At 36.2% G+C, this 15,979-nt stretch overlaps 1 protein-coding gene and 1 long non-coding RNA gene across 4 annotated transcripts in view; one reads left to right on the top strand and one right to left on the bottom strand.

Moving 5' to 3' along the window:
* celf5a (cugbp, Elav-like family member 5a) overlaps positions 1-15,979 on the top strand; it is a 268,110-nt gene that overhangs the window by 15,682 nt on the left and 236,449 nt on the right. For both annotated transcript variants that reach the window (XM_065246530.2, XM_065246529.2), the window contains exon 2: positions 1,283-1,365. In XM_065246530.2, the coding sequence (XP_065102602.1) occupies positions 1,283-1,365 (83 nt within the window). The remainder of the gene's footprint in view (positions 1-1,282; positions 1,366-15,979) is intronic.
* On the bottom strand, positions 6,463-8,347 carry LOC135728554 (uncharacterized). 2 transcript variants are annotated; one of them, XR_010525617.1, is made up of 4 exons: positions 8,209-8,347; positions 7,955-8,112; positions 7,550-7,626; positions 6,463-7,454 (listed from the first exon to the last, which is right to left on the bottom strand). It is a non-coding gene; the product is annotated as an uncharacterized lncRNA (long non-coding RNA). The 2 variants fall into 2 exon arrangements; XR_010525618.1 differs by lacking the exon at positions 7,550-7,626.

The raw sequence follows: 15,979 nt of genomic DNA, 5'->3' as shown, positions 1-15,979 counted from the left end.
GCTATTATTATGACGGATTTACCAGGCGCACGCCAGGAGCAGTTTACAGCCGAGGAGACCGACGTTCTTGTAAGAGCAGTCAAAGACAGAGAAGTTGTTTTGTATGGGGATGGGAGAAACTGCCCAAATCAGCGTCGGTTAAACAGATAAGATTTCCCTTATCTCATGTTTTAATATTTTTTATTGTAACAATTTATGATTTGCAAAAATAACTGTTGCATCTGTGTAGATTAGATAAGCAAATTAGTGCGCGTTGTGCACGCTATACATTATGGTCAAGCATGCGCCCTTAAAATAGCATAATGAACAACGCGCCACTGACTTTAGGCAATTTTTTTCTGGTCAGTGGCGCAATTGTTTTTTAAAACTGCAAAATAGCATCAGGGATGGTTTGCACCGGAATGCCTCCTTTTTTGCGCTGAACCACCCAAGGAGCGCAAGTTAATTCCCTAGTTTGTCGACGTGCGTCTGTGCAGGGAAAAACCCGCTGTGCGCCGGTGCAAAATATGAATGATACATGCGTCACTGACAAAGTCAATTGCGCAGGTGCAAGATAGGGCCCGAGGTGTTACTGGGTCGTGTTTAGTAACTATTTTATAGTCTACTCATTTTATGTCTGAAAACAGAACTGATAATATGTATAAACAGCATTCAGTTGTGTTAAAATGCAATATAATGTGACAGATCAAAGAGTAGAAGTGAAACATATTTCAGCTGCCAACACTCGATCAAACGCAAACACGTGATGACGTCACATATATGCTAATTATATGACGTAATCACCGCCACAAGGCTCTCAAAATCCTGTGGGAAACACTGCTAGAAAAATCCTGGAATGTTTTCCTTAAAAAATTAATTTCTTCATGACTAAACAAAGAAAGACATAAACATCTTGGATGACATGGAGGTGAGTAAATAATCAGGATTTCTTTATAAAAGTGCATTATTCCTTTAAGTTGAGCTGTCCCTTTAAGGAAAAACAACAATAACAATAGAGAGTTGTACTACTCTGGTCCTTGTGGACATTTGCTATAGTAGAGCTGCTTTTATTGTGCTCTCCCTCAAATGAATTGCTTCTTGTATTACTGTGTACTCCTTAGTAAGCTCTTTGGGTAAAAGCATCTGCTAAATGTCTTGCACAGTTTTTGTCCTGATCATCTAGCCAGAAGTTGTTACAGAAAACTGTTCGGTTGCTTTAAATGACATTGGCCACCCGCAGACCGAATTGAAAACCACTGTCTGTCCAAGTCATTAAAACTCTCCTTTCCTCTTTGTCACGCAGGCTGCGCATTCCTCACCTACTGCGCCCGCGAGTCGGCCATCAAAGCCCAGAACGCCCTCCACGAACAGAAGACGCTGCCGGGGGTAAGTCCGCTGCTAGCCTTTCGCCTCGACTCTCGAGGAGGCCACCGCGCCAGTCAAACCTAAAGCTGTATGTTTTAGAAGCCTTTGGAGCAGAAATCAGTCGATAACCCAGCCTTTTAAGATCAGGCTTTGAGCCGTTCCATGGTACTTCTCCCCGGGGGTGTTCGCGAGCATTGATCCGATGCTTTCAGTGCAGGGCTCGGGGATGCAGCGATAGCAAATGTCAATTCATTTGTTCTCTCAATTTTTTCCAAACTGCTCCATTTACGCAAAAAGCCGGTGAGTCATTGTTGCCCAGTTGCACAAAAGTGTTCGGAACGCACAAAAATAAACATAGCGGGGTGCAGGGGAGAGTGTTTCCGTTGAGGGTTGTGTAGTCGAAAGCGGCAGTCGATAGCGAGGTCGTTTCAAGTAGCAAAAAAGCCTGAATGTACACCCCGTGGCCTTACACGGCCATATTAAAACAGTGACCCTGTCTGTGAAATCCAGGCTGAAGTCTCATAATCTAATTAGGAGATTAGGAGCATCAAAGTTTGATTTAATTCTTTGCCTTAATCAGTCAATATTAAAGATATCACGGATATATTTTCACAAAATGTTCTTTACATTATGTAAGATGTTTTTATGTGCAAAAAAGTGACTTGAGCTAGATTATGCCACAAATGGCTGACAGCAAAACATCATTTCCTTGCACCCAGACCAACATTTAAATGATGCAGACTGCAGGGAAATCAAATGCATAGTGTTTTGCAGTAAAGATGCAAATTTGGCTTTGGCAAAGTTGCAAAAATCCTCTTGTTTTTATACCATGTTTTTTTTTACAATTGAAATAATGAGCTGTGGCATAGTGAGAATGCTATGAAATGTGTCTCTGTTTTTCTTTCTTTTACCCAAATCATTTGACATTTAACATTTGAATATCTTTAGATTGGTGTTAGTTTGTGATTGTGCTAACAATTTAGTGTTGGGAGTAACAAATCAAAAGTGTCCTCCCTACTGACATAACTATGTTTAGTGTGATAGTAAATTATGTCTTTAAAAGTAGCTTTTCCAATAATGCGCTACTTTAAAATTATGCCTCATTATAATGTACATGCCGTTTTACTGCCAAGCGAACTGTGGTAGTAATCACACAAGGTCTTATAAATTGTTTTTTTTAGTAATTTGGTTTTATTAAAATAGTGTTGATTGTCTAGGTAGTATTTGAATGTTAGTTGCTGGAAGCATGTAGTGAAGCTAGCCACATTTGTGTCAACTTGAATTTTTAAAGGGATAGTTCACCCAAAAAAGAAAAATCTGCCATAATTTACTCACTCTTATGTTGTTACAAACCTGTATACATTTCTTTGTTCTGATGAACACAAAGCAGGATATTTTGGAGCACCATTGACTGCATAGTTTTTTTTCCTGCTATATAATTTAATGGTGCCCCATTAAGGTTAGATTTGTCTCAGTGAAGTGACTTTATTTAAATAGTGTTAAATGTCTAAGTAGTATTTGAATGTTAAATGCTGTAAGTGTGTAGTAAAGCTAGCGACAACGGTACAGTTGTTTCTGTTCAATTTCTGTCAACTTGACTTAAAGGGATAGTTAACCCAAAAATAAAAATAAAAAATCTGCTATAAAAAAATCTACCATCATTTACTAACTCTCATGTTGTTACAAACCTGTATAAATTTCTTTGTTCTGATGACCACAAAGGAAGATATTTTGCAAAAAGTTGGTAACAATTTTGGGGCACCATTGACTTGCATAGTTTTCTTTTTCTTACCATGGAAGTCAATGGTCCTCCATGAAGGTCAGATTTGTCTTAGTGAAGTGACTTTATTTAAATAGTGTTAAATGTCTAGGTATAATTTGAATGTTGGCTAGCTGTTGGAAGCCTGTGGTGAAGCTATAGCAATAACGGTAGTTTGACTGTAGTTTCGGTTCAGTTTCTATCAACTTGACTTATTAAAGGTATAGTTCTCCCAAAAAATGAAAAATCTGCAATCATTTACTTACTCTCATGTTGTTACAAACCTGTATACATTTATTTGTTCTGATAAACACAAAGGAAGATATTTTGAGAAATGTTTGTTACAATTTTTGAGCACCATTGACTTGCATAGTTTTCTTTTTCTTACTATGGAAGACAATGGTGCTCCATAAGGGTCAGATTTGTCTTAGTGAAGTGACTTTATTTAAATAGTGTTGAATGTCTAGGTATAATTTGAATGTTGGCTAGCTGTTGGAAACCTGTAGAGAAGCTAGCAACAACGGTAGCTTGACTGTACTTTCTGTTTAGTCTCTGTCAGCTTGACTTAAAGGGATAGTTCACCCAAAAATAAAAAATCTGCCATCATTTACTTACTCTCATGTTGTTACAAACCTGTATACATTTATTTGTTCTGATGAACAAAAACCAAGATATTTTAAGCAATGTTTGTAACCGTTTTGGAGCACCATTGACTTAGTTTTCTTTTTCTTACTATGGAAGTCAATGGTGCTCCAAAAATCCTCCTTTGTGGTCAGCAGAACAAATTCATTTTTACCAGTGATGCGCGGGTCAATGTATAAACAACCCGCACCCAACCGACTTTTTCAACTAACATGCCCGCAACTCGGACCACAAATTGTAGTAATTGTTTAAAATAGTTAATTGGCGTCTTTATTTCAAACGACCCGACCGACCGTGACCCTGAATAAAATATTTTTGGGATGACTCGTAACCGCGGGTGAACGCAGGCACCCGCTCATTTTGGTTCACTCATTTTTACAGGTTTGGAACAACTCAAGGGCGAGTAAATGATGACAGATTTTTCATTTTTGGGTGAACTATCCCTTTAACTTTATATGACTTGTAAAAAGCTCCTGACTGAAAATATTTACATTAATTTTTAAATGAGAGGCTGACGAGAGGCAGGATGCAGTGTTCAATTTAGCTCCACATTGAATTCAGGCCAACTGTGTTAAACACCCATCGACACACCCCATTTTACCCTCATGAGAGCATTTGCGAAAGAATAAAGGGGTTACTGAGTCTGACATGTGTCATCCAGCTCTGTTGAGAATACATCCCAACCACCTATTTTCACTGCCGGGTGAGAAAAAACGCACTCGGTACATGTGCAACGTCTTTGCATCACCTTCGCTTGCCGGTGTTGTCGTCCCCTGAGACAGCTGTGAATAAGGTAGTAGGTGTTGTTGAAGAGTTTGGCAACTAGAGGCGAATGTTTATATATGGATGTGTTTTGCTCTCCTTTCTCTGTGTACTTCTGTTGAAGTTATCTTGCTTGCAGTGAGACTGGGCCACATTATCCACCCTTAAATCTCTCCCCAACAACCTCTGCTGATGGTAAGTAGATATGCCAGTTGTCTGTTTGCTAGCTAAATCCTGCTTGATATACAGATTGCCAGAGGCTACAGAGTAATTCATGTAAACTAGGATTCCCCCAGAGAGGGACCTATAAGTTATTTATGCTTGCGTTTTGTCCTTAACTCCCGAATGACGGTCACTGTTTCCAGAACCTAAACAAAATGCGAACCTGCCGTGTGCTTACATTCAAGCTTGTTAGACTTGGACGTCTCTGTTATGTTGCTGTCTGCTTTGATGCCATAGAATTCTATATTGTTAAAGGTCTATGAGAATTAAATTGGTGGTTTGGATCAATTAAATGGTTTCGTTATTTTTATTTCAGTATTATTGAGCATAAGTCTGTCTATCACTATAGCCTACATTCCATATTGATTTTCATTTGAGTTTGTCTTGGTGAGCTAGACATAGGTACGGTGGCCTCGGGGTGCAAAAATAAATTACAATGGTAAATTACTTATTTACAAGATTAAAAACAAATGTACAACTTTTTAAACAAATTTATAATTTTTTTAACAAATTTACAAGTTTTTTTTAACAAATTTACAAGTTTTTTAACACATTTACAATGAGTGAATAAATGTACAAGTTTTCTAAACAAATTTACAATGATTAAAAAAATTTACAAGTTTTTTAAACAAATTTACATGTTTTTTAACATATTTACAATGAGTGAACAAATGTACATGTTTTTTAACAAATTTACAATGAGTGAACAAATTTACACGTTTTTTTTAAAAATTTACAAGTGTTCAAACAAATTTACAATGAGCGAACAAAATTACAAGTTTTAAAACAAATTTACGTTTATTACGGAAAGGGTAGGTACAATACGCTGACGTCACGCATCTGAGCCTCCGGTGGGAGGAAACCCGGAAGTATCGCCGTGAATCACATGAGAGTTGTGAATGCGATGTTGTGTATTAGGCTGTACATAATATTAACGGAAAGAGAGTGATAAAATATAACCTTTCATCGCTTCCGAAGTGACTAAAAGGGATATTGGACCTTATTTTCAGGTAAGTGAAATAGTTTTAGTTAGCTAACGCTAGCTTTCCAAGTTGCACACGTTTTGGATGGCAGTTATCAAAATAATTCACTGACTTTCTCATTAGATTACAGACAACACGAGAGGGTGCTTCAAACTTTTTGGACTGCATTGTTCGTTCGCTCCCGGGGTTACATAGACTGAAACGGGGAAGCGTGACGAGTTTGTTTACATGGTGCTGTAAACTCCAACCCAGGAGGACACTATCAGAGGAATCACAGGGATAACATGGTGTGATTTTTTTTGTCAAAACCAGAACTGACTTCCGAATCCACCTGGAACGCATTTACTTTGATGGAGATGTGGGCGGAGGCTAAACCCTCCAAATAGTATATTTAGAGAAATGGAAGTCAGTAAAAATTAAGTTGGACTCGTTTTTTAACTACTGGCTGCTTAACACATGCTTATAAACCCAGGAATAGCACACACACTTCTAACAGACATGCAATGCACACATTAGATACGTGTTAAGTAAATAACTGTACAGTTTTAGAACAACTCATTTCTACATTAAAGAAACTTAATTTCACTCATTGTTCAAAATATAGTTTTATTTATAAATGAACTTCAATGTATATTGTCTCAAGTATGAAAAAATATATATGTACATTTTTAGAACCAAACATATTTACATTAAAAGCCAGTGGGTACTAACACACTTTTTTACACAGGGCCATGTAGTTTTGATTGCATGTTGTGTTCACTTGGGTTTTATTTTTTGACTAATATTTGAATTTGTTTGATGATCTGAAACATTAAAGTGTGACAAATATGCAATAATAACATGGGAAATCTGGATGGGGGCTAACACCTTTTCACACCACTGTATATACATTTGTTCCAATGTATATTTTCTATCTACTGTACAAATTGTAACAATAAAGCAAAGTAAAAACATTTTAATGAAAAACGTTTGTTTTTGGGATTAAAGTAATTTTTCACCCAAGATATAGATGGTTTGTTTTTTCACTGGAACAGATTTGGAGAAATTAAGCATTACATTGCTTACAATGGGATCCTCTGCAGTGAATGGGTGCCGTGAGAATGAGAGTATTTAACACAAACTATGATTGTGTTTATGGTGTGCAATATAGCGTGTGTTCATGTTTTGTGTGTAAAAAAAGACAATATTTTTCACATACTCTCTAGCGCTGTTTTTACTTTACTAAAAACGAGCTGATGTCTTCCTTGTTCTATAAAGTCCCTCCTTCAGAAATACCTATCGAGTTCTGATTATGTAGTTTGTTTAGTGTGCTGTGATTCAACAGCAGCTTAGTAGAGCCACTTGAGTTTAGCTGGCGACTGACATATTCCAGTGGGCAGAGGTTAGTAAAAAACTCTTCTTTGGATGTCATTCAATCGAGAAGTAGAGGGCTGTAGTCCAAACTGGCCGTTTGCTATAGGCTTTGAAAGGGAAATTCTATTAAAGAAAATATATCGCTTGGTATAGAATTTTGAGCTTTATAATTTTACAGATATTATTTATGCTCTAACAGCAACATTACACACCAACTAAAGTTTAAAAAATGGGATCAGGATAAACGGGACCTTTAAACCTTACAGCTAAATCTGTGGCAGAGAAACAAGAAAAAATGATCCAAGACACAAATGTTGCGATAATCTTCCATAATAGGAGATGTTTCCAGGTAACCATAGTCTTGCAATGCCCCAGAACCACTGTTAGATCTGTGTATTGAGAAAGAGGAGAAAATTACATGTAAAAAAAGAAAGATCAATGAAGTCATGAGATTTATTTGTTCTAATTTTCATCAATGAATTACATGCTTATTTTTTTTTCTGCTCAGGAAACGAATGGTGGTCCTCCTCTTCTTCCTTTAGTGTTTCAATATCACAGACACTGGAAATTAACATAATCATAATTTCAGTCTTGGCAGTCTATCTATCTATCTATCTATCTATCTATCTATCTATCTATCTATCTATCTATCTATCTATCTATCTATCTATCTGACATAAATGACAGTTTGCTTAGGCAACATTAGAGTTTTTGTAATATGATAAAACATTACAATACTGTCACACTCAGAGAGGTTTAAATGATTAAATGAAAATATAATTTATAGTATAAATATAGGTAATTTTAACAAATCGTCTCATTAGTCACTACATAAAATCCTAATCTTTAAAAGATTATTCAGATTATATCATCGAACAAGTTAACGCACCCTTGATTCCTTTGAAGTGTCCTCCTGGGTTGAAGTTTACAGCACCATGTAAACAAACTCGTCACACTTCCTCGTTTCAGTCTATGTAACCCCGGGAGCGAACAAACAATGCAGTCCTGATTAAAAAGTTTGAAGCACCCTCTCGTGTTGTCTGTAATCTAATGAGAAAGTCAGTGAATTATTTTGATAACTGCCATCCAAAACGTGTGCAACTTGGACAGCTAACGTTAGCTAACTAAAACTATTTCACTTACCTGAAAATAAGGTCCAATATCCCTTTTAGTCACTTCGGAAGCGATGAAAGGTTATATATTATCACTCTCTTTCCGTTAATATTATGTACAGCCTAATACACAACATCGCATTCACAACTCTCATGTGATTCACGGCGATGCTTCCGGGTTTCCTCCCACCGGAGGCTCAGATGCGTGACGTCAGCGTATTGTACCTACCCTTTCCGTAATAAACTTAAATTTGTTTTAAAACTTGTAATTTTGTTCGCTCATTGTAAATTTGTTTGAACACTTGTAAATTTTTAAAAAAAACGTGTAAATTTGTTCACTCATTGTAAATTTGTTAAAAAACATGTACATTTGTTCACTCATTGTAAATATGTTAAAAAACATGTAAATTTGTTTAAAAAACTTGTAAATTTGTTCAATCATTGTAAATTTGTTTAGAAAACTTGTACATTTATTCACTCATTGTAAATGTGTTAAAAAAACTTGTAAATTTGTTAAAAAAAAACTTGTAAATTTGTTAAAAAAACTTGTAAATTTGTTTTTAATATTGTAAATAAGTAATTTACCATTGTAATTTATTTTTGCCTTTCCAGGCCACGGTACATAGGGCCTTTTAAGTAAACAAAGTAACCATTTTAGTTTTTTATTATTTTATTTTATATTTTTTGTTTTTATAATTTATTGATTAATTAATTTATTATTATTATTATTATTATTATTATTATATTTATTTTGTATTTATAAATATATTTAAAATAATAAATAAATTATAAATAAATTATAAAAACAATAAATACAAAATAAAATAATAATAATAATATGAATAATAATATGAATAAATAAATAAAATATATAAAATAATCAATAAATTATAAATAAATTATAAAAACATATATGTGGCTGTTGTTCCCTGGGAAGGGAACGAGGCGCTGTGTCTCCCTTGCCATACTTCCTGCTTCCCTGTAACGCCATCTTTGCTGATATTTCAGATAGTGATATACTTCCTGGCTCCCGCGTCACCCTGTCTTTTTGGTTAAGCCTCACCATTGTTTAAATTTGATATACACATTGAGAAGCACTTACCACTGGAAGCGTCCCCAAAGTGTCACCGCAGTGACGCAGCGCGAGTTCCCTCGAAAGGGAACTGTAACAATGTTTCCTAAAAGATAACATGATGTAACCTTGCTCCCACTTGAAATGTGTCCCCACATTAAGTCCTTGAATTTGAGGGTATTGGACCTGGAAAGTAACCATTTTAGTTTTTTATTCTTTTATTTTATATTTTTTGTTTTTATAATTTATTATTAATTAATTAGTTAATTTATTATTATTATTATTATTATTATTATTATTATTATTATTATTATTATTATATTTATTTTGTATTTATTGTTTTTATAATTTATTTATAATTTATTGATTATTTTATATATTTTTTTATTTGTCGTTGTTGTTGTTATTATTATTATTTTTTTCTCATTTATAATTTAACAATAGTTCTAAATTGAAATTGGTTAATTAACAGTCCTTCTTACCCTTTATTACAATTTTTTAATGTGTAGAAATCACAATAATACACTTAAAACAATACCAGACCCACTTCTTATCAAATCTTGTTATTACTATTTGAAAATATCATAGGGCCTTTTGCCGAGCTAGCTGGACATCGCCAATGCAAGTAAATATAGCTAATCGAAATCTAGCCGGCGTGAAAAATCAATCAATCGACCTGCAGTTGATATTCTCAATGTTATTCCAGCTGGGATTTGGCAAAACATTCTGCAAAGAATCCCTATAACACGGGGGCGCATACCAGTGCTATTATAGAAGTGGCCGAGTTTGTTGATGGACACCCTTAGGCAGAGGAGGAGCGTGAGGAGAAAGCTAGGCGAGGGCGCAGAAGGCGTTCTGACAGCTGTCCGCCTCGATTGCACGCATCCCCATCAGTGACCTCTCAGGAACATCAGCTCTGCAAATGTGCGAGATGTGGCGATAACATCAGCATCTATACATGGCAACTTGTCATGATCATCTAGGTCTTACGGCGGTGAGTCGTGCGTGTTTGTGCGTAGGGTAATGCTGATTATGTTTGTGTGTGCTTTCAGAGCAGGGACATTTTGCAGTGGATTATTTTTCTTTACAGTGGTGCAATCCTGTTCACAGGGTTTCCATGGGTCCTTAATATCCTTGAAAGTTTGTGAATCTGGGGAAAATAATTCAAGGCCCTGGGAAGTTTTTTAAATATTCATACATAGATACAGGTGATTGAAAGTGCTTGAATCTATTTTATGCAAGAAGTTTTCTGGGAAAAAAATCCATATTATTGCCTGTATAGTGTAGGATAGTATCATAAAAAATCTAGACTTTTTAAGCACACATGCTAAACTGTTTGCTTTAAATGCTTATGCCTTCTCTATGCGAATGTTGATTCATACCAAAATGCTTGTGTTTGACACATGAAAACGTCTCGGGTTACGTATGTAACTGTTGTTCCCTGAGAAGGGAACGAGACGCTGCGTCTCCCTTGTCATACTTCCTGCTTCCCTGTAACGCCGTCTTTGCCGGTATTTCAGATAGCGATATACTTCCTGGCTCTCGCGTCATCCTGTCTTTTTGGTTAAGCCTCACCATTGGTCAAATTTGATATACACATTCAGACGCACTTACCCCTGGAGGCGTCCCCAAAGTGTCACTGCAGTGACGCAGCGCGAGTTCCCTCGAAAGGGAACTGTAACAATGTTTCCTAAAAGGTAACACGATGTTACCTTGCTCCCCATTAAAATGTATCCCCACATTTAGTCCTTGAATTTGAGGGCTTTGGACCTGGAAAGTCCTTGAAAGGTCCTTGAATTTGAAGTTAACTAAGGTGTGGGAACCCTGTGTTCACCAAGGTCACCTAAAAGTATATATTTTATATATCAAAACACCTGATTCAAGATCTAAAATGTGTGTCAGATAAGGGAGAATCATCTAAATGTGATATGAACTTTTGTCATATTGAGAATATGTGAAAAAAAAAATGAATAAGCTTCGTTCAAAAACAATTAGGTTTATCTTTCTTGATTTTGGATTGGTGGCCCGTTTGACAACCACCCTCTGCATTTCCAAGTAATTGAATTGTGGTCACTCAGTACATTGATGTAAAGTGGTGACAAGAATAGACCAAGTACATCACATTTATTCGAGCACTCTTTTTAATATATTTATATAAAGCTTGCACCTCATTTTCCAAGCGGCTGGTGAAAAAGATGATTCATAACTGCAAATTGAATTTCCGCAGCTAGCCGTTTTTAGAATCGCTTTTAATTTATCGATTTAGGTTGCAAACAAGGTTACAGTGAAAATATTAAATATATTAAAAGATCTAGATGGACAAATATGTGAATATATTCATGGTATCCCCGCAAGGCGTCAGGAGACAAGAGCGAAATTAAACCGAGAGAGACACTACGCTGCGTTAACTAGTGACCGAAATACAGCATCTCCTGCACTTGCTGTCATACGTGGTACACAACTAAAATTGTCTGCTTTCAGCGTAATTGATTGACAACTATTACGTCAGATTTTGTGCAAACCTACAGTATGCCATATGTACAGTATGTCCTGCTAACAAAACATCGATCTATATTAAGACAAAGAAAGCTGGTGCTCATGTCGACACAACAACACAACCCCTCCCTTGACATTCGGTCTAATCTAACTCAAAAGATGGCAGCCTGTGCATATTTTGCCAGCTACACCTGTGAGAAAACAGACTGTTTGTAGGCACGCTCTTTCACACTCACAGATGTGTAGATGCAGGAAGGCCTGCCGTGCCGAGAAAATGAGACGGGCTTGCCACGTTTCCGTGTGTGCTCTCATGCTGTCCGCAGGGCTCCACACACCCCTGCTGGAATTGCAAATTCACCTGTTTCCTCTGAGCCGACTTTGCCGCTGCAGATCCGGTGTAATTTAAGGTGTCTGTTTTACGCTCAGATCCCATGCTTGTTATCACATCCGTCTCTGGCAAACCCGCGAACTGGCCAATTTTCATTTCGCTCCTCCTGCCGGGAAAAAAAACCCAGTATCTTTACAACAAACTTTCATTTCCTACCTGGTAAAGCACAAACACAATGTGGGTTGATTGCTAACTTCTGAAAGCTAACAACGCTCCATATTTAGCTTTTGACAGGGATGAAAATGTAGGAGGTGTCACATTCAGTGTGAACGGTGGGTGATAAAGCTGCATGTTTTTCTCAGAATAAGGGTGACTGATTAAATCAGATCAAGTTAATAAAGCGTAACAGGCACGACTACTATAAATATATTTTAGTTGGAGCAGTTTGTTAACTTAATTCTACTTTAAACAAAATGAGCTGCTCTGGTTCTGATTTATTTTCAAATCTAGTGCTGCTTCAGATTTTAAGGTAAACTTTTGCATAGTACCAAATCCCATAATGCATTGCTGCGAGCTCGTAGAAAAAATAATGAGAAATATTGACGCAAAGGTTCTGTCTAATTAAAAATGGATTATTTTCGCCTACCAATTTGGTCACCTGTGAGGTTTTGTGACGGGTCGGATGCTATAATTCATGATCACAGCTGTTAAACAAGGGGTCTCCAACATTTTTGTGTGCAAGGGCTACCACAATGGATAAAACAATCTGGAGGGCTACTTTTTGATATAGTCTACTCAAAAGTTTTTGGTTTTACTTTTACTTTTTTTTTACTTGTTGATATGTTTTATCCTTGTTTAAAATGTTAACATAGATAAAAGAAGCAAAGCTAATATAAAATATCTGTAATAAATAAATATTACAATTGAGATTATTAATCAAATGTGTTTCGGCGGGCTCTTTCTTTTGTTTGTTCGTTCGTTTGTTCGTTCGTTCTTTCGTTCGTTCGTTCATTCGTTTGTTCTTTTGTTTGTTCTTTAGTTTGTTCTTTTGTTCGTTCTTTCGCTCGTTCTTTTTGTTTGTTTGTTTGTTCTTTCGTTCCTTTGTTTAAAATGTTAACATACAGTAGGTAAAAGAAGCCAAGCTAATATAAAAAATATGTAATGAATAAATATTACAATTTGAGACTATTAATCAAATGTGTTTCGGCGGGCTCGTTCTTTTGTTTGTTCGTTCTTTCGTACGTTCTTTCGTATGTTCTTTCGTACGTTCTTTCGATCAATCGTTTGTTCTTTTGTTTGTTCTTTAGTTTGTTCTTTAGTTTGTTCTTTTGTTCGTTTTTTCGCTCGTTCTTTGGTTTGTTTGTTTGTTCTTTCGTTCCTTTGTTTAAAATGTTAACATAGGTAAAAGAAGCCAAGCTAATATAAAAAATATGTAATGAATAAATATTAAAATTTGAGACTATTAATCAAATGTGTTTCGGCGGGCTCATTCTTTTGTTTGTTCGTTATTTCGTTCGTTCTTTCGTTCATTTTTTCTTTCGTTCGTTCGTTTGTTCTTTAGTTTGTTCTTTTGTTCGTTCTTTCGCTCGTTCTTTGGTTTGTTTGTTTGTTCTTTCGTTCCTTTGTTTAAAATGTTAACATACAGTAGGTAAAAGAAGCCAAGCTAATATAAAAAATATGTAATGAATAAATATTACAATTTGAGACTATTAATCAAATGTGTTTCGGCGGGCTCGTTCTTTTGTTTGTTCGTTCTTTCGTACGTTCTTTCGTACGTTCTTTCGTTCATTCGTTTGTTTGTTCTTTAGTTTGTTCTTTTGTTCGTTCTTTCGCTCGTTCTTTGGTTTGTTTGTTTGTTCTTTCGTTCCTTTGTTTAAAATTTTAACATACAGTAGGTAAAAGAAGCCAAGCTAATATAAAAAATATGTAATGAATAAATATTACAATTTGAGACTATTAATCAAATGTGTTTCGGCGGGCTCGTTCTTTTGTTTGTTCGTTCTTTCGTACGTTCTTTCGTTCGTTCGTTTGTTCTTTAGTTTGTTCTTTTGTTCGTTCTTTCGCTCGTTCTTTGGTTTGTTTGTTTGTTCTTTCGTTCCTTTGTTTAAAATGTTAACATAGGTAAAAGAAGGCAAGCTAATATAAAAATTTGAGACTATTAATAAAATGTGTTTCGGCGGGCACTTCACAGACTCTTTTCAGGCACCATGTTGGAGACCCCTGTGTTAAACACATAGACCGGAAATAAAAGATGGACGATGCCCATTCGCTCTCTTTCATTGGTGAAAAGTGAACCCGCCAGTGTCCCGATACGGCGCTGACATCTTGGGTCTTGAGTCTGCGCAGTAGCGATTTCGGCACCAGTCCTGCACAGTAGTGAGCAGGAAAGTAAAGCCGCAAATTCAAGGCCCCGCCCTCGCAGAATGCACATATCACTTCTGTCAATCATGACGTGACACCACCATTTTTATAGCATTAAAAAACTAACTAAAAACAAACTTATTTTATAAACAAACACTTGAATTTACATCAGCGTGATAAAAACTACAGTAAATGACAGAAACTTCGGAAAAAAGATAATTGAAGTGTAATTACATTTGTTTAGTTTGTCTCAAGTCCCAAGTTTATGACCTATACTAGGACCAGTCACTGGGGGGGCGATCGAGATGTTTTGGCTTCACTTTTCAGGGCTTGTGCGGCACGCTTGGTTAAACACTAACATGAAACATCACTTAAAACGTCAATTAAATATATTTAAACAATCGTATTAGAAATTATCATTGCTGAGATGCTACAAATCTTTTTGCCTTATAATAAAAGTGAACACCTAAACAAAAAGGACAACAACAATTGCAAAATTGTCAATTTCTGAATATGACTTTAAAGGGACAATAAGTAGGATTTACCCCCATCTAGTGGTGAACTTGTATTTTGTTTTCAAACGAATATTGCTCTCTAGCGCCTCGCTTTTCCAAATGGGTGTTGCAACTGCGATAGCGTTATGTACTCATTGATCTCCTTGTCCGTTTCAGCTGGTTCATGTGTTCTGAATGAAAACGCGTTGTGAAAACGAGTTGGTAGGCTAGTGCTTTTTGTCCCTCTCTGCTATTATAGTCGATCAATATTGCGGAACAACATGGAAGCCTTCTTTAGACTTACCCATTCAATGTAAGTAAAGAGAAGAAATTCTAAGATTACGAAGAAAAGTCAGATCATCGGCAGAGGCCATTTGACACCAATGAGGACATATTTATTAATAAAGACATGGATTTTGATTAATAAAACACTTAAAATCCTACTTGCTTTCCCTTTAATGACGAAAAATGCATCAAAATTGGTAAAAAAAAAATTCTAGTTGCTGACCTTTAGTTATATGGCAAACAGTCTATTAGCATCTTCATGATATATCTTTGATAAATCCATGATAAACATTATAAAAATATAAACAAAGAAAAAAATTATTCTCTTTCTCTTTCACAAACATGGTGATTCATTGACTTGACAATGAAGTGAAGCAGTGGATTGGGGAGCGCTCTCTCGCAGGGTGGATATTTGTGGCCGTGCTCGTGGTAATGCAGTTACATGACCGGCACTCCGTGATGAATAGAAATTCTCCAGTGCCATCATATGAGATATCCGAGCAAAGCTGCATATGAGCCCGTGCTTCTCACTTCATGAAGTTTTATAGCATCACTGTTATGGCTTTCCACAGGCATGCCGTGATGCAGACGTATGACTGCAGCGCTACAAAATGTGTGTGTTAATACATGCGTGCGGGCATGTGTGTGTGTGTGGAGGGGGTTTAATGGCACAGGGTGTAATGTACATAGTAAAAATCCATTGCACTGTAGTGTTCCCGTGGGAATTCACTCCCTTTACAAACCTTGGAGCAAGTTCTAGAGGAAT

The sequence above is a fragment of the Paramisgurnus dabryanus genome, chromosome 24, assembly GCF_030506205.2.
Source record: "Paramisgurnus dabryanus chromosome 24, PD_genome_1.1, whole genome shotgun sequence".
In the NCBI taxonomy this organism is placed as follows: Eukaryota; Metazoa; Chordata; class Actinopteri; order Cypriniformes; family Cobitidae; genus Paramisgurnus; species Paramisgurnus dabryanus.
This window is presented reverse-complemented; position numbering and strand designations above follow the sequence as displayed.